This window comes from Macaca mulatta, chromosome 1, assembly GCF_049350105.2.
Source record: "Macaca mulatta isolate MMU2019108-1 chromosome 1, T2T-MMU8v2.0, whole genome shotgun sequence".
Lineage (NCBI taxonomy): Eukaryota > Metazoa > Chordata > Mammalia > Primates > Cercopithecidae > Macaca > Macaca mulatta.
Window position 1 is genome coordinate 12,581,128 of NC_133406.1, and position 21,213 is coordinate 12,602,340.

Consider the following 21,213-nt stretch of genomic DNA (forward strand, 5'->3'; position numbering starts at 1 on the left):
TTCTGATCTTGTGATCTACCCGCCTTGGCCTCCCAAAGTGCTGGGATTACAGGCATGAGCCACCGCGCCTGGCCTATCTATTTTTTGAAGATAGAGTCTTGCTGGCCGGGCGCGGTGGCTCAAGCCTGTAATCCCAGCCCTTTGGGAGGCCGAGACGGGCGGATCACGAGGTCAGGAGATCGAGACCATCCTGGCTAACACAGTGAAACCCCGTCTCTACTAAAAATACAAAAAAACTTAGCCGGGCGAGGTGGCAGGCGCCTGTAGTCCCAGCTACTCGGGAGGCTGAGGCAGGAGAATGGCGTGAACCCGGGAGGCGGAGCTTGCAGTGAGCTGAGATCCGGCCAATGCACTCCAGCCTGGGTGACAGAGCGAGACTCCGTCTCAAAAAAAAAAAAAAAAAAAAAAAAAAAAAAGATAGAGTCTTGCTCTGTCACCCAGGCTAGAGTGCAATGGCGCGATCTCCACTCACTGCAACCTCCGCCTCCTGGGTTCAGGTGATTCTCTTGCCTCAGCCTCCCGAGTAGCTGGGATTACAGGTGTGAACCATCATGCCCAGCTAATTTTTGTATTTTTTAGTAGAGTCAGGGTTTCGCCTTGTTGGCCAGGCTGGTCTCAAACTCCTGGCCTCAAGTAATCCACCTGCCTTGGCCTCCCAGAGTGCTGGGATTACGAGCGTGAGCCACTGCACCAGACCAGGCCTTCGTAATTTTATAAAATGTATTCTATAGGGTTGACATTTCATAAAAGTATTCTGGATTCAGTGCAACTGTTGACAACCATTTATTATTTATTTATTTATTTATTTATTTATTTATTTATTTATTGAGACGGAGTCTCACTATGTCGCCCCAGCTGGAGTGCAGTGGTGTGATCTCAGCTCACTGCAAACTCCACCTCTTGGGTTCAAGCAATTCTCCCGTCTCAGCCTCCCTAGTAGCTGGGATTATAGGCACCTGCCATCATGCCCGGCTACTTTTTGTATTTTTTAGAGACAGGGTTTCACCATATTGACCAGGTTGTTCTTGAATTCCTGACCTCAGGTGATCTGCCCGCCTCAGCCTCCCAAAGTGCTGGGATTACAGGTGTGAGCTGCCATGCTCGACCTGACAAGTATCTTTGAACAACCTCTTTGTTGGCCGTGATAGGGAAACCTGGCCAAGTGTGCTTGATATGGCACTTAGTGGGAACCATGGGCCTGAGAGGGCAGGCAGTGCTGGCGTGGGCTGCCCTGGACAGGAGGCCATGCTGTTCTCCCAAGCGGACTCTGGGCACGCTGGACAGAGGACTGGACCGCGTGGGACTAGTTCCTAGGGGCCTGAGGGCGTGGTGCTCCCTCTCTGACATTGATTGTTGAACAAGTGAAGCTTTTGGAAACTTTCCAGTGAATCTGTCCACCTTCAAAATCTTTCTGATATGTAAGGGTTAACTTGGAGCCAAACGTCATCTCCACAGTTACCTTGCTTGTTAAGAGCTCAGCTGTCTTTGCCAAGAACAGGAAAAACAATGTCCGTTATGAATTTTCCTGTTGTGTGGTGTGTAAAAAAGGATTTTCTGTTTTCATGAAAGAAAGTACAAATAGATCCATCAAGGACCTGAACAGAGTTTTGCTTCTAGCTACTGAGAGCTTGTTTGACTTGGACTGAATTTTTCAACTGTGTTTAAATTGAATTTTAAATGGAGTTGTAAACTCGTAATTAGGCTACAGTGACAATGAGGACTCATCACTGTGGCTTGAGTAAAGCCATGATGTATATTTTCAGGACAAATGTATACGGTACCTCTGGAAAGAGTAAAAATAAGTCTCCTTCATAGTTATTTTATTTGACAGGGGGTGAGCAAGTTGAAGAGTCAAGGAAGCTTTTAAAATTTGGATTTAGGTTTGTTTTTTGTTTTTTTTCGGGGTTGGGGGGAGGGGACAGGGTCTTGCTCTGTCAACCAGGCTGGAGGACAGTGACACAATCATGTTTCACGCAGCCTCTAACACCTGAGTTCAAGGGATCCTCCCACTTCAGCCATCCAAGTAGCAGGGAATGCAGGTATATGCCACCATGCCTGGGCAATTTTAAAATTTTTTTGTAGAGCTAAGGTCTCGCTATGTTGCCCAGGCTGATCTTGAACTCCTGGGCTCAAGTGACTATCCTACCTCAACCTCCCAAAGTGCTGAGATTGCAGGCGTGAGCCATCATGTCCCCACTGAGTCTGTTTTATTTACAGCTTAAAAAAAAAAAAATTCTCATTTTCTGACCTTAAGTGGATACCTTAACTGGAAATGATTTTTAAAAAATTATCGGCCAGACGCGGTGGCTCATGCCTATAATCCCAGCACTTTGGGAGGCCGAGGCGGGCAGATCACATGAGATCAGGAGATAGAGACCATCCTGGCTAATACGGTGAAACCCCATGTCTACTAAAAATACAAAAAATTAGCCGGGCATGGTGGCGGGCTCCTGTAATCCCAGCTACTCGGGAGGCTGAAGCAGGAGAATTGCTTGAACCCGGGAGGCAGAGCTTGCAGTGAGCCAAGAGCATGCCACTGCACTCCAGCCTGGGCGACAGATAAGACTCCATCTCAAAAATAAATAAATAAATAAATAAATAAATAAATAAAGGCCAAAAAGGAGACAAGAAGAAGTCGAATGAGGTGACTGACACCTGTAATCCCAGCACTTTGGGAGGCTGAGGTGGGTGGATCACTTGAGGCCAGGAGCTCGAGACCAACCTGGACAACATAGCAAGACCCTGTCCTACAAAATCTACAAATAGTAGCTAGGCATGGTGGTATACGCCTGTAGTCCCAGCTACTCAAAAGGCCGAGGTGGGAGGATCTCTTGAACCTAACAGGTCAAGGTTGCAGTGAGCTATGATCACACCACTGCACTCCAGCCTGGGTGACAGAGAGACCAGAAAAAAGGGAGACAAGAAGAGAAAAACAGAGAAGTAGGGAAAATCCATGAGGGATTGTGGTCTCAGGAGCCAAGGGAGAGATGAGATTTGTCTTGTTTTATTTTTTTGAGGCGGGATCTCACTGTGTTGCCTGGGCTGGAGTGCAGTGGCATGATCATGGCTCACTGCAGCCTCGACCTCTCAGGTTCAAGAGATCCTCCCACCTCAGCCTCCAGAGTAGCTGGGACTACAGGTGTGTCACCACACCCAGTTTTTTTTTTTATTTTTTAATTTTTTGTAAAGATGGGGTCTCCCTATTTTGCCCAGGCTACTCTTGACCTCCTGGGCTCAAGCAATCCCCTTGCCTTGGCCTCCCAAAGTGCTGGTATTACAGGCGTGGGCCACCGAGCCCAGCCTGTTTTGCTTTGTTTTTTAAGAGACAGAGTCTCCCTATGTTGCCCAAGCTGGAGAGAAGTGGCATTTATTCACAGGCACGATCAAGGCTCACTACAGCTGGAACGCAAGTGATTCTCCCACCTCAGCCACCTAAGTAGCTGGGACTATAGGTGCACACTGCCATCCTGTGGGATGACCATTAATGTTAAATGAAGCAGAAAGAGGCCAGGCACGGTGGCTAACACCTGTAATCCCAGCACTTTGGGTGGATCACTTGAAGCCAGGAGTTCGAGACCAGCCTGGCCAACACGGCGAAACCGCGTCTCTACTGAAAATACAAAAATTAGCTGGGCGTGGTGGTGCACACCTGTAGTCCCAGCTACTCGGGAGGCTGAGGCAGGAGAATCACTTGAATCTGGGAGGTGGAAGTTGCAGTGAGCCGAGATCGCACCACCACACTCCAGCCTGAGCAACAGAGTAAGGCCCTGTCTCAAAAAAAAAAAAAAAAAAAAAGCTGAAAGAAAATTTTCTCTGGCTCCTCACTTCCAGATACAGACACAGGTCCCCCAGCACCCTTTGAGTCCCCTCCCACCAGAAGTGGCTTCCCAAGAGTCCTGGGGACCATTGCTGCAGTTTCTCTCCCATGGATACTCAGGCTTTCTTGGGGATAGGCATTTCTCCCAGAGCACGGCAGAGCCTCTTCCGGCCACACGGCTGTGACTTCCTGACTCAGCCATTCGTGGTCCTTCTCTGTGGGTGGCCACCTGAGCAGTCAGGGTGCCAGAGCTTCACAGTGATTTGTGACAGAGTAGGGGAGCGTGGGTCCCTCCTCTTTGAGCCACAGTTTGTCAGTGATGTGCTATTTGTTGCAAGGACCTCAAGGTTTGGGGCATCCACAGGGGAAGATTCAAGAAACATCCACGACGCTGTGCTGAAAATCTCTGCTTCTTTCCAATGAGTCTGTCTTGGTTCCTGAAGAGTTACCTCTGCCTGGCTCCTTTGCTCAGAGTGTGCTGTCTCCTGGGAGGCCCCTGCAAATATGACTTTTGTGGGAAGAACTTCCCATGGGCTGGGCATGTCCGGTTCCACCCAGCGGTAGCCCCGGCTTGAGTTCAGTCTCAGCAGCGCCTCAGCTCCATGTGACCATTCTTTGTCACACTATTTGGTGTTATTTTGTGACCAGTGGATGCTGGAGGTCCTGCAGGGATTAAGCTAAGCTTCTACATACAGATTCAAGCTGGTATGGGCAGGCTGCAGCCACGGGAATTAGAAGGTAATTCACCAGCTCTGCTAGTCCCTTTCGCTTGAGGCAGACGGCAGCAGGTCACAGACTCCAATGGGAAACAGAGTTTGAGAAGAAAGAACAGACACTTACTGTTTTTTTTTTTTTTTTTTTTGATGGAGTCTCACTCTGTCGCCCAGGCTAGAATGCAGTGGCGAGATTCGCACTCTGTCGCCCAGGCTAGAATGCAGTGGCGAGATCTTGGCTCACTGCAGCCTCCACCTCCTGGGTTCAAGTGATTCTCCTGCCTTAGCCTCCTGAGCAGCTGGGATTACAGGCGCACGTCACAATGCTTGGGTAATTTTTGTATTTTTAGTGGAGATGGGGTTTTGCCATTTTGGCCAGGCTGGTCTCGAACTCCTGACCTCAGGTGATCCACCCACCTTGGCCTCCATGCTGGGATTACAGGCGTGAGTCACCGTGCCCAGCCGCAGATAGCTCTTTCAAAAACCTTGGCTGTGAAGGAAAGGAGAAAGATGATAAGTTGCTGCAGACAGCTATAAAATTTAGGAATTTGGGGCCCTTTTTTTAAAAAAATGGGAGAAATCTGAATGGAAGGCAACTCATTATAATTTAAATTTTGTCTTCAATTCACACCCCCTTCTGTCTATGGGATCTGGTTGGTTCTCTTTTGTTGTTATGCATGGAGTCCACACAAAACATATGACGATTTTCTAAAACATGTACAAATCCAACAGCTACAGCCCCAGTCACTTCAGCCTCTGCAGTTTGTCCATCCCGGGAGTGGGAGGGGCCTCGAGGCAGCAGGTGGAGGAGCGCAGAGGCGGGGTGGGTGGAGGGTGGGATTTGCAGCAGGGCCCAGCTCCGCAGATGCTCTGAGAGGAGCAGGATCTTCAGCTCCTGGTCAAGCCGCGAAGAGAGCAGAGGAAAGCAGAGCTCTAGAGGGCTTTGGGTTATTTTAGCTGTAACTAACAGAATGGAATTGCCAGTTGCCTAGCTGGGCTCACAAGAGCACAGTCCTCACTGGTTACAATACCTGCTTCTTCCTCAGCTCCCCGGGTCCCTCTTTCTTCCCATCCCCTACTAGCCAGACTCTTGTTCCTAAGCTCAGAGTTCCTATTTCCTTCTTTCCTTCCTTCCTGTTTCTAAGCTCAGAGCTGCTATTTCCTTCCTCCCTCCCTACTTTCCTTCCTTCCTCCCTTCCTTCCTTCCTTCCTTCCTTCCTTCCTTCCTTCCTTCCTTCCTTCCTTCCTTCCTTCTTTCCTTGTTTGAGACAGGGTCTTGCTCTGTCACCCAGGCTGGAGTACAGTAGTGTGATTATAGTTTACTACAGGCTTGAACTCCTGGGCTCAAGCGATCCTCCAGCCTCAGCCTCCCGAGTAGCTGGGACTAGAGGTATGTGCCACTGTGCCCGGCTAATTTTTAAAAATAGAGACGGGGTTTCGTTATCCTGCCAAGGTTTGAGAGCTGCTGTTTCTATTATACCTTCCTTTCCATTGTGGGGGAAGCTTTGTCTTTTTTTTAAGCCTTTTTTTCCCCAATTAGGTTATAATTCATGTAACATGCAATTCACTATTTTAACCATTTTCAGTTGTACAATCCAGTGGCTTTTAGTTCATTCACAATGTTGTGCAACCAGCACCAGTATCAAATTCCACAACATGTTTTGTTTTGACCTCTTTAGCCCAGAAGATGGATGGAAGGGGGTGGACCTCATCAAAAGAAACCAAGGCTGCCAGGGTGCCAGAGGAATCCATGGTTTCCTTTGCTAAACAGATCCCCTCATTTTGCATTTTCCATTGATAATGTGTTTTCCTCCTTGAGGGCCATAAAATGGTAAATAAAGGTTTTGCTTTGAGAGGCTTTCCACTTATCTATTCGTTCATCCCATTTCATTCATTCAGCATCGTTAGCCTCTCTTCTAGGCCAGGTACTCAGTGCTGATGATCCAGAGGCGAAGGAGAACACAGGGTCCCTGTCCTCTGGGGTTTGCAGCCTTGCAGGGATGACAAGTAGGAATCAAACAACTACCATTGTGGCAAGAGCTGTGGGAGTGGGTCATAGGGAGATAACTGCAGCAGAGGATTGGGTGCAATTTCCCGGAGAAAGTGGTATTGAGTGTGGGAGGATTAGCCAGGGAAGGACGGTGTGAGACATGAGTGTGGCTGGGGCGGGAGAAGGATGCGTGGGTGTACACAAGGGCAGAGGGGATGGCACATGGTGACACCTGGAGCAGGAAAAAAAATGGCCATGGGGACTTGGAATTCCAGGGTGACTAAAGCCTCAGGAGCTGCAGGAGAGTAGAGCAAGATGACACGAGGTATTGGGGCAGGAGGCAAGTCATGCAGGGCCTTGCAGGCCGTGTCGATGATCTGGGGCTTTGTCTTCAAGACAGGAATCTGACCAGGCGCAGTGGCTCATACCTGTAATCCCAGCACTTCGGGAGGCCGAGGTGGGTGGATCACCCGAGGTCAGGAGTTCAAGACCAGCCTGGCCAACATGGTGAAACCCCGTCTCTACGAAAATACAAAATTAGCTGGGCATGGTGGCACATGCCTGTAATCCCAGCTACTCGGGAGGCTGAGGCAGGAGAATCACTTGAACCTGGGAGGTGGAGGTTGCGGTGAGCCAAAATTTCGCCCCTGTACTCCAGCCTGGGCCACAGAGCGAGACTGCATCTCAAAAAAAAAAAAAAAGGAATTTGTCAAAAGAGATTCAGGCTGAAGACGAAAGGATTCACCAGCTCTACAGACAACAGCCGGGAGGTCATTATTGGGTGAGGAAGGGTAGCTGTTTGGGTTTGGGTTAGGATGGTGGCTGTGAGGTGGGAGAGGATGGAAGGATTTAAGAGATATTTGGGATGTAGAATAGACAGGGAAGGAGAGGGAGGTCTAAGGATGACTTGAACAACTAGGTGGATGGTAAGATGGGAACTCTGGTGAGAAACAAGTTTGGAAGGAAAGATCATGGGTTCAGCTTAGAGCAGGTTGAGTTTGGGGTGCCTGAGAGGCTCCATGTGGAGACATCAAGTCCATAGCTAGGAATGTCTGGTCACTCAGAGGACAAGCATGGGTCAGAGATGTAAAATGAGGAGAGGTGAAAAGTAATGGTGAAACCACCTTTCACTTACACATATCACAACATCTGAAACACTTTATTGGATTTTTCTTTTTTTTTTTTTTTTTTTTTTGAGACAAGATCTTTCTTGCTCTCTTCCCTAGGCTGGAGTGCAATGGCGTGATCATGGTTCACTGCAGTCTTCACCTCCTGGGCTCAAGCGGTCCTCCTACTTCAGCCTCCTGAATAGCTGGTACCACAGGCGCACCCTACCATGCCAGGCTAATTTTTTTTCTTTTTTTTCTTTTCTTTTTTTTTTTTTTGTAGAGAAGGGTCTCCATAGATTGCCCAGGTTGGTCTTTATCTCCTGAGCTCAATAGATCCTCCTGCCTTGGCCTCCCAAAGTGCTGAGATTAGGGTGTGAGTCACTGTGCCCAGCCTTGGATTGTCAATGGCCTGTCTTTTCTCCTAGTTCAGTGATTCTCAACTTTGTTCCACCCATTTCTGGACCACGTGTGCACTGCTCTCTCCGGTAGCTTCCCTCATTGTCTGCAGTGATTCTCCCTCGTCCACAGGCTCCTTGAGGATAGAAATGTGTTGCTTATCTTTGCATCCCCAGCATCCAGGGCCCATTTTACATAGCCAGTAGGTGCTCAGATGGCTGATAATCATGTGTGCCGAGAGTACACATGAATCAACGATTGTGTTGCAATCTGCATAAAATAATTCATCAGAGACAGTGATTGACATAATCTTTAATTTTGTAGCACCCATTATTAGAGTTTAAAATAATCTTTACTTATTTAGAAGCAAAACATACAACCATACAGATGATAACATGAAGGCAGCTTAAAAAGTACAGCACAAAGATGTATAAACAGTGTCACAAAGGTTTAGGAGCTCAAGAGCATCACCTTCGCGGCTAAGGAACATCCTCCATGAAGCTTCGAGGACCTGCCTTGGGAAGATGCAGGGGTCACTGGGCTGTTACACCAAATAGAAGAGCATGGCTCAGTTCAGGATGTCCGAGGAAGCTACCCTCTTGTACATTTGCAAAAGTGCTGATAAGCTCAATTGTTTAATTTCAAGTGGCACTGTGCATTGCTTTGGTCTCTTCAGCGGTGGAGCTGATTTCTAGGAGGCATCCCCAGCTAAACACGGCCACTAGACCCATGACTCGCAGCCCCTGCAGCCACAGGAAGAAAGGGAACAGGCTCTCCCTCACCTTGATTCTTCTGGTCTAGGTGGTGAGCACCCTGAGGGGCGGTATCCACCAGCCCAGGGGTGTCAGCAGGCCCAGTGCATGGCCCAGCATCTCAGCCACGATCCTCTGTAAACACAGGGGAAGGAAGCAAGACTTGCCCTCATCCATTTACAACCGAGTACACAGGGTTCAGAAGGTGGAGATCAGAGAAGACATAGGGGTGAACGTTGCTACTGCCTTGGGCTCACGTAGATAAGCTGTGTTTCAAAGAGTAGAAAATGGTTTTAGCAATAGTAGGACCAAAGTGTCATTAATGATGAAAGACAAGGCTCATGCCTATAATCCCAGCATTTTGGAAGGCCGAGATGGGTGGATCACCCGAAGTTGGGAGTTCAAGACCAGCCTGGCCAACATGGTGAAACCCGTCTCTACTAAAAATTAGCCAAGGGTGGTGGCAAACACCTGTAATCCCAGCTACTCTGGAGGCTGATGCATGAGAATCGCTTGAACCTGACAGGCGGAGGTTGCAGTGAGCCGAGATTTTGATACTTCACTCCAGCCTGGGTGACAGAGCGAGACTCTGTCTCAAAAAAAAAAAGAAAGAAAAAGAAACACAAGCCAACAACTGCCTCGGCATGGTCAGGAAAAAGGAAGCCCGTGGCGGGGAGAGGAAGGCCGTCAGCATATGGAGGAAATCTGATTTGAGAAATGAGTGAATGGCTCGAAAACAAGTGACACGAAACAATGACATGGACCCAGAGGAGAGGAAAACTATAAAACAAGGAGGGCAGAAGTGGAAAGAGATGTGATAAGAAGGACAGTCTCCTCAAAACTAGGTAAAACATTAATTCATCTAAAAGAGAAAGGAAGGGGGAAGAAAATCTCCTAGACCTTACTTATTAATATTGTACTTAAAAGAACATATTTTTGCATTGCATATTATAGAGGAAGGGACAAGGATAGTGCTCTGGGTCAATATTTGCTGTAACTATGAACTTTGTCCTCTAACATTACAGCTACCTTTGGTCACAACCGCTTCCTCGGATGCTAAATTGAAAGGGAAAGAGACCAAAAGTCCACAAAGGGCTAAGCCTAAATCTACAGGAAGAAGGCATCCTGCTGAGTGGTAAAAATAATTCCCAGAGTACGGAACTGTTATTGGAGTTGGCTGGTCACACACTGGATCCGAATGACAGGGTGAAGTAGTGATGGACACATCCAGGGGACAGGGACCCTCATCTCAATTATGCCAGCCTCATTCTGCTTGTATGTGCTCATTGGTAAAACAGCCTAACTCTTCCTATCTTCTAGTGGGGCTACTTGCAAGGCTTTTAGCATACAACCAAGAGTTAATTTATTTTTATTTTTATTTATTTTTGAGATGGAGTTTCGCTCTGTAGCCCAGGCTGGAGTGCAGTGGTGCGATTTTGGCTCACTGCAACCTCTGCCTCCTGGATCCTGGTTCAAGTAATTCTCCTGCCTCAGCCTCCCGACTAGCTGGAATTACAGGAATGCACCACCATGCCCAGCTAATTTTTGTATTTTCAGTAGAGCCGGGGTTTCACCATGTTGGCCAGGCTGGTCTCGAACTCCTGACCTCGCGATCTGCCCGCCTTGCCTTCCAGAGTGCTGGGATTACAGGCGAGCCACCACACCCGGCCAAAAATTAATATTAATAAAAGGCTGGTTGGTCCTAGGCTGGTTTTAGGACGTCAGCCCAGTCAGAAAGGATGTGTATAGATGCTATACTCCAGCAGGGGGCAGTACCACATAAAAATTACTATTAAGGAAAATCTAGGGCGCAGCATCTTTTGTCTGCTACCTCATATTTTCTATGTTGTTGAGTAATTATTATTTAGTGCCGTAAAAATAGGTGACTTGTTCATACAGTTGATCTTCTGAGTACTGGTGGGAAATCCCAGCACCACTTAAGCCCTAACAATGTAAACCTTTGCCATTTGAAAAGTCACGTGTCTTCTTTGAGTCTCCCTCCTGTGTGAGCCCTCCTGTGTGTGGATGCGTGGGTGAGTGCGGCCTTCCTTTCTCTGCTATTGCAACCAAGGAAATGCATACTACATAGAACCTCATCAACTACCATTACAGATCAAAGTTTTGTTTAAGAGAATATACCCCAGATTTTTCTCTTTTTAAAATAGAGACAGAATTATCACGTGTTGCCCAGGCTGGTCTCGAACTTCTGACCTCAAGTGACCCTCCCACCCTCAGTCTCCCAAAGTGCTGGGATTACAGGCATGAGACATAACACCCAGCCCTGTAATTTAGCAAAAGATATTTCATTCTAGGCTGGGAATGGTGGCTCCAGCCTGTAATTCCAGCACTTGGGAGGCTGACGTGGGAGGATTACTTGAGGCTAGGAGTTTGAGATCAGCTTGGACAGCACAGCTAAACTCCATCTCTACTTAAAAAAAAAAAAAAAAAGAAAGAAAAAATTAGCTAGGCGTGCTTGTATAGGACTGCAGTTTCCATTATTTAGGAGGGTGAGGTAGGAGGGCGAGGCAGGAGGATTCCTTGAGCCCAGGAGGTTGAAGCTGCAGTGAGCTATAATTTCGCCACTGCACTCCAGCCTGGGCAACAGAGCAAGACCGTGTCTCCAAAAAATAATTAAAAAAAATAAACAGATTTCTAATAGCAAAAGGACCTCATCATCAGCAGTTAAGTTTACAATATGCCCAATTTAACATGGATCCCTACGGACAGAAGTAAAAGTATTAATAAACTTGAATTTTAACAATTATTTGATCAATTAGTTATAATGTCCTTTCCACTCTCTCCTTTGTAAAATATCATCATGCTTATGCTATGACAGTACTTATTTGCTATAAATTAACTTTAAATAAAATGATTTTTGCGTTGTTATGCAACTGATTGATACTTGTATTTCAGCTGGGAATTACTGTTTGATATTTTTGTATGCAACATTGATATAAATCATACTACATTTAGTCAAAGTCTGGACTCCGAAGGAACTTTAAAAATCTTTTGATAAAATTTCTCTGTTAATGGCATGCTCCTACTCATCAAAAATTTTCATAAACTCCGGTCATTACAGATGACAACATGTGCAAGAAACAGTACAGTCAAATTATAACAGCAAATTTACATCAACTCTTTTTTTTGAGATGGAGTTCTGCTCTGTCTCGCCCAGTGGCAGATCTCACCCAGAGTGCAGTGCGCGATCTCGGCTCACTGCTGTCTCCCGGATTCAAGTGATTCTCCTGTCTCAGCCTTCCCAGGAGCTGGGACTATAGGTGCACACCACCATACCCAGCTAATTTTGTATTTTTAGTAGTAAAGATGGGGTTTCACTATGTTGGCCAGGCTTGTCTTGAACTCCTGACCTCAGGTGATCCATCCGCCTTGGCCTCCCAAAGTGCTGGGATCACAGGCGTAAGCCACTGCCCCCAGCCAACTCGCCTTTTACAAAAAAAAAGAAAAGAAAAGAAAAGAAAGAAAATTCCTCCACCTTGGAACTTCCCCATGCAATTTTAATAGGAATTAAAACAGAACTATAAGGGTGTTCAAAGCTTTCCTAGCCATGCTAGCAACGAGATGATGATAAACCCAGTGTTAGACATGACTAGCAATCGGGACTCTGGAAATAATGATACCAAATGAGACAAGTGGGAGGTACCCTGTGATCCTATGTTTTTCTTGTTTTTCCTGTTATTCCTGAATTTAATGATAAAGGCACACACTCAACTCTGCCTGTATCTTATCTGCCTGAACCCTGCAAATCAGCAAATGTCATCTTGCTTGACATTTTTGATCCGTCTCAAGGAAGGAAAGTTCCACTGACACTTGTGAACAATAGCTGTGTTTCAGATAAGATGGTACGTTCAGTTTACAGTCGGTTTTGAGACTGCACTTTTGTGGTTGGAATTTTGGAAACATGCCCCCTAGAAGCTGTGCTCACTAAATTTTCCAAATTTTAAATTTAGAATTTAAGATCATTTTACAATTTTTATTTATGCTTGCTGCTGTGGCCCTTCGGAGGGAGTTAGAAGCCCACTTCTTGGGCTGCTGTCCCAGGCCACCGAGAGTGGCCCTGTGGCTTTCAGTAGAGCAGGGCTTCCTCTGAGCGGAGGACTTGAGTGAAGACTAGGACAGGATGGGGGCGGGAAGGAGGGCGGGCAGGGGGTGGGGGCGGGTGCTATTTCTGTTTTTGTCTTTTGAGACGGAGTCTCACTCTGTCGCACAGGCTGTAGTGCAGTGGCACAATCTCAGCTCACTGCAACCTCCGCCTCCCCGGTTCAAGCAGTTGCCTGTCTCAGCCTTCCAAGTAACTGGGATTACAGGCACCTGCTATCATGCCTGGCTAATTTTTGTATTTTTAGTAGAGACGGGGTCTCACTGTCTTGGCCAGGCTGGTCTTGAACTCCTGACCTCGTGATCCACCTGCCTCGGCCTCCCAAAGTGCTGAAATTACAGGCATGAGCCACCGTGCCCAGCCGCAGGTGCTATTTCAATGCCCTTCTTCCCCAGGCTGCCCTTTCTTCTTGCCAGGCCTCTGCCCCTTTGTCAGTCTGAGGTGGAGGAGTCTCTTGAAATGAGATAAAGCTTCCCATCCCCCTCCACCAGGATGAAGGCTTTGGAGGGGGGTGCAGGTCCCACCTGTTCTTCCATCTTTTCTGTCTCTGTTTGTGGGGGGTGGAGGCCCAGAGGTGGGAGGAGGAAAGAACAGGTGAGGAGAGGTATAGAAAGGGGTTTTCCTCTCACCCTCCTCCCCCTTCCCTCTCCCACTGCCTGTATGGTGGCCACAGACTGTGCAGGCTGGTGTTAGGCTCAGGCGACAAGTGGGCCTGGGTGGAGATGGGGGAAGGAAGGAGCTTTCTGGAGGCACTTGGCCAGGCAGTCGTGCGCAAGAAGATTGTCACCCTGAGATCCATTCTTTGCATCCCCAGGCGGTGGCAGGACAGAAGTGGTGCAGCGCATCAGACTGCTGGGGTCTGCTACCACCAACACTAAACAACCACAGCCTTTCAAATCCCACTTCTCTAACAGGTAAAAAAGGAATGTCCTCTTCCATTTCCCCGCAGTAAACTCTGGGCTAATAAATGAGAATGTGTCACACGTAGTTTAATGAGAATGTGATACATCAAATCCAATTCGTAGATGGCGAGAACTCCTAACGGCTTCTGTACAGTGCCCGGAACCTGGCTGACAAAAATGTTTAATAATTGCCTCACTGGACACCAATTTGCCAAAGAATCTATTTTTTAAAATCTCAACATTTTATTACTGGCTGTTAATTTCAATATATCTGGTGATAAATCTGACATTTATCTCATAAATCTGACAAGAGAAGATGAGCTGGGTGAGATGAGCACTAAATCAGAAGTGATAAGTATGTCTCTATAATAGATTTTGCTGGTGTAGAGTTTACAATTGATGGTGAGGCTGACTTCATGTGCTAGCAACCTAATGAAAACCACTGTAATTGTCAGTGGAAAAAAACATGGTGGTTTAGAAAATAACTTTCTTTTGAGTTAATCCTAATCTTTCGGTTGTACTGAATCAGTGTTATTCATCATTTTTGCTTATTTTAATCAGGGACTTACACAGAATCCTTCCAAATTGAACTAAGTGTCTCAATTTTCTAAGCCCATAACCAAAACCAAATAGCACTTTCATGGAATTGTCAAAGCAAGGCTTTGCCTTTTATCTTTTCTCCCCCAAATTACCTAGAAAATCTGATCTTTCCAATAACAAATTTGAACCAAATGTTTCATTTGTTTAAAATCCTTTAAAGTTTGGATTTGAAGGAATCCCGTCCCTCCCAGCGTCCACATGAAGACTCCCTCTTCTTGGCTAAACCGCTGTGTAGTGTGATGAGGTACTGTTTTAAGCTGGGCTAGTAGAAGCTGGAAGTGGTTACATTTCACCAATAGGTTACTGGATTTTCATTTATTTCTTAACTGAGCTTTATTTTAGGGGTGAAGCACTCAGCCTTACACAAAGAATGAAAAAGTAAATATTACATTAAATTATTATTATTATTACAATTTTTTTTTTTTTTTTGAGATGCAGTCTCGCTCTGTTGCCTAGGCTGGAGTGCAGTGGCATGATCTCGGCTCACTGCAACCTCTGCCTCCTGGGTTCAAGCAATTCTAGTGCCTCAATTTCCCAAGGAGCTGGGATTACAGGCGCCTGCCACGACGCCTGGCTGATTTTTGTATTTTTGGTAGAGACGGGGTTTTGCCATGTTGGCCAGGCTGGTCTCAAACTCCTGACCTCAAGTGATCCACCCACCTCCGCCTCTGAAAGTGCTGGGATTACAGGCATGAGCACCCACGCCCAGCCTAACTATCACATTACATTTTTTAAAGTCCCGGGTAACCAAAGGGGATTTGGAGTCCTCTTTTTTTTTTTTTTTTTTTTTTTTTTGAGACAGAGTCTCACACTGTTGCCCAGGCTGGAGTGCAGTGGTGCGATCTCTGCTCACTGCAAGCTCCGCCTCCTGGTTTCAAGCCTCAGCCTCCCAAGTAGCTGGGACTATAGGCGCATGCCATGACGCCCGGCTAATTTTTTGTATTTTCAGTAGAGATGGGGTTTCACCATGTTAGCCAGGATGGTCTCGATCTCCTGACCTCATGATCCACCCGCCTCGGCCTCCCAAAGTGCTGGGATTACAGGTGTGATGGAGTACTCTCTTTTTTAAAGTCCTGAGTAACCAAAGGGGATTTGGAGTACTCTCTTTGTCAAACACTATTCCCATGGCCTTGATTACCTCGCTGCTTCCTGACTGTTTTCCCAATAACCATCAGTTTCTGCAGGTCTTTAAAAAATATTTGAGCAAATGACATTACTGATAGTCCACATATTGTAAACATATTTGCATAAAAAAGATGGGGCAGGTGTTCTCAAGAGTAACAGCATCCTGTTAATTCACCAAAGTACTTTATAACAAAAAAAGTAATAAACCAACAAGACAGGGTCACTTCTCATTGCTGTTGTTTTTTTTTTTTTTCTTTTTTCTCATGAGTCACTGAGGCTTTTTACTTTGAGCACAAAATCACTGGGGATCTTGCCTGTGGCCACCCTGGAGATGACACCGGAGGGTCACGTGGCTCCAGACACTTGGTGGAAAGTGAGGCGAGAAAAACAATGATTTGGGCCAATTACATGACCGCAAAGTTAGAGTTGCCAACAGGGCTCCAGGGAGCTTGGCTTCTGTAGAAGTTCTTTTTTTTTTTTTTTTTGAGATGGAGTCTCGCTCTGTCACCAGACTGGAGTGCAGTGGCATGATCTCGGCTCACTGCAACCTGCTTCTGTAGAAGTTCTAAAGAAGCGGTGCAAACTCCACGGCGGTGGGCGAGGGGAGCTCACTAGCAGCGGCCCCTACAAACGTTGGTCAGGGGCCTTCGGCTGCCCGAGCTGACACGAGGGGAGGGTCTAATTAGCCACCAGGTGACTGAAGGGCTTGCCTGCCCACAGCTTAGTTGGCCGGGGGGTTTCTGAAGTTCCTGCCAGCAAACTTAGCCTTGCTGCCAAGCTCCTCTTCAGTTCTGAGGAGCTGGTTGTACTTGGCCAAGCGCTCAGATCAGCAAGGGGCACCAGTCTTGAGCTGCCAGGGCACAGCCCCACCACCAGGTCAGCAATGAAAGTATTTTCAGTCTCCCCAGAACGATGAGACACCATGACACCCCAACCACTGGCCTGGGCCAGCTTGCACGCCCGGAGGGACTCAGTCATGGAGCAAATCTGGTTCACTTTGAGCAGGAGGCAGCTGCACGCCTTCTCACTCACCGCCTCGGCCGTCCTCTTTGGGCTGGTCACTGTGAGACCATCCCTCACTACCTGGATTCCTGCACTGGCCGTGAACTTCTGCCAAGCTCCCCAGTCATCCTGGTCAAAGGGATCTTTGACAGACACCACTGGGTAGTTTTTGATGCAGGACTTGGACCGATCAGCCAGATGGTTAGGTGAGAGGTACCTTATAGGGTCATCGGGAGACCTGAATTCCAGGTCATACTTCCCAGACCTGAAGAAGTCGGAGGCCGCTGTGTCCATGCCGATGATCACCTTATCAGTGTAGCCAGCCTTCCCAATCGCAGCTTCAGCAGCTCCAGGCCTTCTTTATTCTCCAGGATGTTGGCAGCAAATGCGCCTCGATCCCCCATGCTGGTGGCATCTTTCCCTTATTTCTCCTTGATGACATTCTTCAGGTTGTGGTAAACCTCTGCTCCACTGGGCATGGCTTCCTGAAGTTTGCCACACCGACTGGGAGGACCATGAACTCCTGCATGGCCAGCTTGTTGCCAGCATGAGAAATGCCATTGATGACACTGAACACCAGGACTGGCAAGACGACTTTGGGGTTGCCAGGCAAGTCGGCAATGTGGTGGTACAGGGGAACCCCCTTCACAACAGCGCCAGCTTTGCAGGCGGCGAGGGAAACCCCAGAATAGCGTTCCCACAAATTGAGATTTATTTTCTGTTCCATCCATCTCGATCATCAGTTGGTCAATCTTCTCTTGTTCTGTGACGTTCAGTTTTTTTCTAACCAGGGCAGGTGCAATAGTTTTATTGATGTACGCAACAGCCTTTGAGACACCCTTCCCCATACGGTGAGTCTTATTATTGTCCTGGAGTTCTAGGACCGCACAGATACCAGTTGAAGCACCACTGGGCACAGCAGCTCTGAAGAGACTTTTTGAGGTCAAGAGATCAACCTCAATAGTGGGATTCCCACAAGAGTCAAAGATCTCCCTGGCATGGATCTTGAGAATAGATGTGGTGAATTTCTAGCCACTGGGTCTCGTCGCCTAGGAGAGACGTGGAGGGTGCTGCAGACACTGAGGTGAGCGCTCCTCATTGCTGTTTGCTTTGAAACCGTGGGAATGGCACTGATCAGGAAGAGATGTTACATATAGTGCTGTGGGTATGTCTGGGCCTATCAGCAGTCTCAGGACCTATTTAAATCTTTAGCCGTATTTCAGGGAGAGGATAATTTTATTTTCATCATGGCATGAATCCATTCCGACTGCAGGACTTTGGCCCTTAGCAGATACTAGAAAATATGCTTTCCTAATTCCAGATTTGAATATTAAATTAAAACAGATGTGCAAAACTAAACAAACAGAGATCCACCACCGAAACAAGCTACCCCTCCACAAAACTACCAGCTTTGGGGAAAACCAGTGTCCACCGTTCCACGTCCTTATACTAAATTCCTACAAAAGAACAGATTCACATTCCTTCTTCACCTGTGGTTGTGTCAACGTCCGGGGAGGCCAATGAAGGAAGAAGAAGAGCTCTAGAAGTGCCTGGAGGGGTCTCCACGCTCCCGCTTGGGCCACTCCTCGTCCACCCACCTGCGCAGAACCTTCTCCACGTCGGCCCTGTGGTAGAGCCTGCAGAGCTCCATCAGCTGGCCCACCGTCCTCTGACTGTTCCGCAGCAGGAACTCCAAGGTGGGGCTCTGTGGCCTCTGCTCCAGGAAGCACAATTCATCATAGGACATCCCCCATTTGCTTGCAAAATTCCTCCAGTTTTTCACCGTTGGGTGACACGGATCCAGCTTTATCCTGATCACATCTAGTAAGTCCTGATCATTGAGCAAGTCACTGATGGTGGGGGCCCGGAGCAAGCAGGAGGAACAAGTACAATTTTCTTTGCAGGAGTTGTCCTTGCTGATCTCTGCAGGGAGAAACAATTTAGTCCACAGGTCAACAAGAGGCCTAACATATGCATTCATTTCTTACATCCTTTATGTTCCTGCTGAATTGTCAAAAGCATCATATGGAAGACTATTTCAGAATTCTCATTTCTTTTTTTTTTTTTGAGATGGAGTCTCGCTCTGTTGCCCAGGCTGGAGTGTAGTGGCGTGATCTCAGCTCACTGCAAGCTCCGCCTCCCGGGTTCATGCCATTCTCCTGCCTCAGCCTCCTGAGTAGCTGGGACTACAGGCGCTGCCACCGCGCTTGGCTAATTTTTTGTATTTTTAGTAGAGACGGGGTTTCACCGTGTTAGCCAGGATAGTCTTGATCTCCTGACTTCGTGATCTGCCTGCCTCGGCCTCCCAAAGTGCTGGGATTACAGGTGTGAGCCGCTGTGCCTGGCCTAAGAATGCTCATTTCTAATAATGTGTTACTCTTTTTTTCTTTTCTTTTCTTTTCTTTTTTTTTTCTTGATACAGGGTGTCACCCTGTTGCTCAGGCTGCAGTGCAGTGGCATGATCTTGGCTCACTGCAACCTCCACCTTCCAGGCTCAGGTGATCCTCCCACCTCAGCCTCCCGAGTACCTGGGACTATAGGCACGTACCACCAAACCTGGCTATTTTTTTGGTAGAGATGGGGTTTCACCATGTTTCCCAGGCTGATCTTGAACTCCTAGGCTCAAGTGATCTGCCCAGCTTGACCTCCCAAAGTGCTGGGATTACAGGCATGAGCCACTGCACTTGGCTGTGTTATTCTTCATAGCCAAAGGTGGGTTGCTTTGCTGGAAGGAGTAGGAATTTTTAAAGCCTTTCTTTCCAAGACTGTCTATGTCTTACAGTGTGCATCTGTGACACTGCTGGCCAGAACAAGGGCTCCAGCAAACAGAACGCTCCCTGAGGCACAAAGGTCTGCAGTGCCCGTGAGTAACCAGCCCACACCTGCATGCAGTGCCCGTGAGTAACCAGCCCACACCTGCATGCAGTGCCCGTGAGTAACCAGCCCACACCTGCATGCACCTCAGCCCTTGCCCCTTCCAAGTGACCAGTCAGCCCTGACAGTTTAACACCAAACACACCATGTCAGCATGTACAAAACTGCACACTTCTTTGAAAGGTCTTTTTTAAAAAAAAAAAAAAAAAATGCAGACATGAAAACTGGAATATCCACTCCATATGCATATTTGAAAACAAGCGATAGTTGATAGTGCCAGAAATCTTACTTTTTAAATTTACGGCCCCCTTATCAGCCCCCTGCCTTTACCTGTGCTTTCTTCACCCATAGGCTCCCTTTGAAGTGGCGCCAACACCCTGGGGTGTGTGCAGTGGGAGGGAAAGAGGCGGAAAACCCAGCAGGAGGCTTTTCAGCTGAGCTTCAGCATGAAGAGCATGCGCCCACACCAGAGGAAGAGCCGCCTTCCTACTGAATCTTAAAGACTCAACTGTAGCCTCATTTGACGAGCAGGAGGCATGTTAGTAGGAGGACAAAGTTTGTAGGTGAGAGGTGTGGACAAGTCATTTGTAATAAAGTATTAAGTGGTGTCTAAACAACATGGCAAATTAAGCAGCTTAAATTCTACAACAACACTGAGTCTCACGAGCCCTCTGAATTCAGATTTTAATAGCCAAAGGCCACTTTGCTTGGAAAGGCCACTGGCTTGGAAAATTCTGGGGAAGGTTATAATAGCCTTTACTATATATATGACGTTGAGTCATGGCCTTCCTAGTTTGGGAAGGTAAAGAATTTGGACAGAGGGAGTAACTCTGGTGATCATAAGGGAGCAAACCAGCAATCTTGAGGCCAGTGGAAATTCAAAGGCAGTAAAACAAGAGCCATGAAAATATGCTCATACTCTTTGACCTATTAATGTAACTCCTGGGAATCCATCCTAAGGAGATAATCCAAAATACACATTTACATAAACATTGTTATCACGGTGTTATTTACATTATTGAGTTTCAAAAACAACCAAAATGTCTAAAGTTAGGGGACTTGTGAAATAAATGATTGTACTACTTGATGGAATATTATTTAAGTAACTATGAAGACAATATGGCAACCTAGAAAATGTTTGTGATGTTATGGGAAAAATGCAGGATAGAAAAAAATGTATGAATTCTACGATTAGAACTACATGAAAATCAATGAGTGGATAAAGAAAATGTGATATATATATATGATATATGTGATAAATGTGATATATATATCACATTTTCTTTATCCACTCATTGATTTTATATATATATGATGAAATACTATTTATCCATAAAAAGGAATTAATTAATGGCATTTGCAGTAACCTGGATGGAATTCGAGACTATTATTCTTTTTTTTTTGAGATGGAGTCTCGCTCTGTCGCCCAGGCTGGAGTGCAGTGGTGCGAACTCGGCTCACTGCAAGCTCCGCCTCCCGGGTTCACGCCATTCTCCTGCCTCAGCCTTCCGAGTAGCTGGGACTACAGGCGCCCGCCATCACGCCTGGCTAATTTTTTGTATTTTTAGTAGAGACAGGGTTTCACCGTGTTAGCCAGGATGGTCTTGTTCTCCCAACCTTGTGATCTGCCCACCTCAGACTCCCAAAGTGCTGGGATTACAGGCGTGAGCCACCGTGCCCAGTAAGACTATTGTTCTAAGTGAAGTAACTCAGGAATGGAAAACCAAACATCGTATGTTCTCACTCATAAGTGGAAGTTAAGCTATGAGGATGCAAAGGCATAAGAATGATACAATAGACTTTGGGGACTCAGGGG

The 21,213-nt window shown here is 47.0% G+C and overlaps 1 protein-coding gene, 1 long non-coding RNA gene and 1 pseudogene across 3 annotated transcripts in view; 1 reads left to right on the plus strand and 2 right to left on the minus strand.

Moving 5' to 3' along the window:
* Positions 1-15,614: 15,614 nt before the first annotated feature.
* Positions 15,615-21,213, minus strand: part of EDARADD (EDAR associated death domain) — an 86,529-nt gene continuing 80,930 nt past the window's right edge. For both annotated transcript variants that reach the window (XM_001099801.5, XM_015126982.3), the window contains exon 6: positions 15,615-18,446. In XM_001099801.5, coding sequence (XP_001099801.3) covers positions 18,064-18,446 — 383 coding nt within the window. In that variant the 3' untranslated portion in view covers positions 15,615-18,063. The remainder of the gene's footprint in view (positions 18,447-21,213) is intronic.
* LOC717728 (alpha-enolase pseudogene) lies at positions 16,243-17,371 on the minus strand (annotated as a pseudogene).
* On the plus strand, positions 17,845-20,484 carry LOC114678800 (uncharacterized). Its single transcript, XR_013416000.1, has 3 exons — positions 17,845-18,347; positions 19,306-19,386; positions 19,749-20,484. It is a non-coding gene; the product is annotated as an uncharacterized LOC114678800 (long non-coding RNA).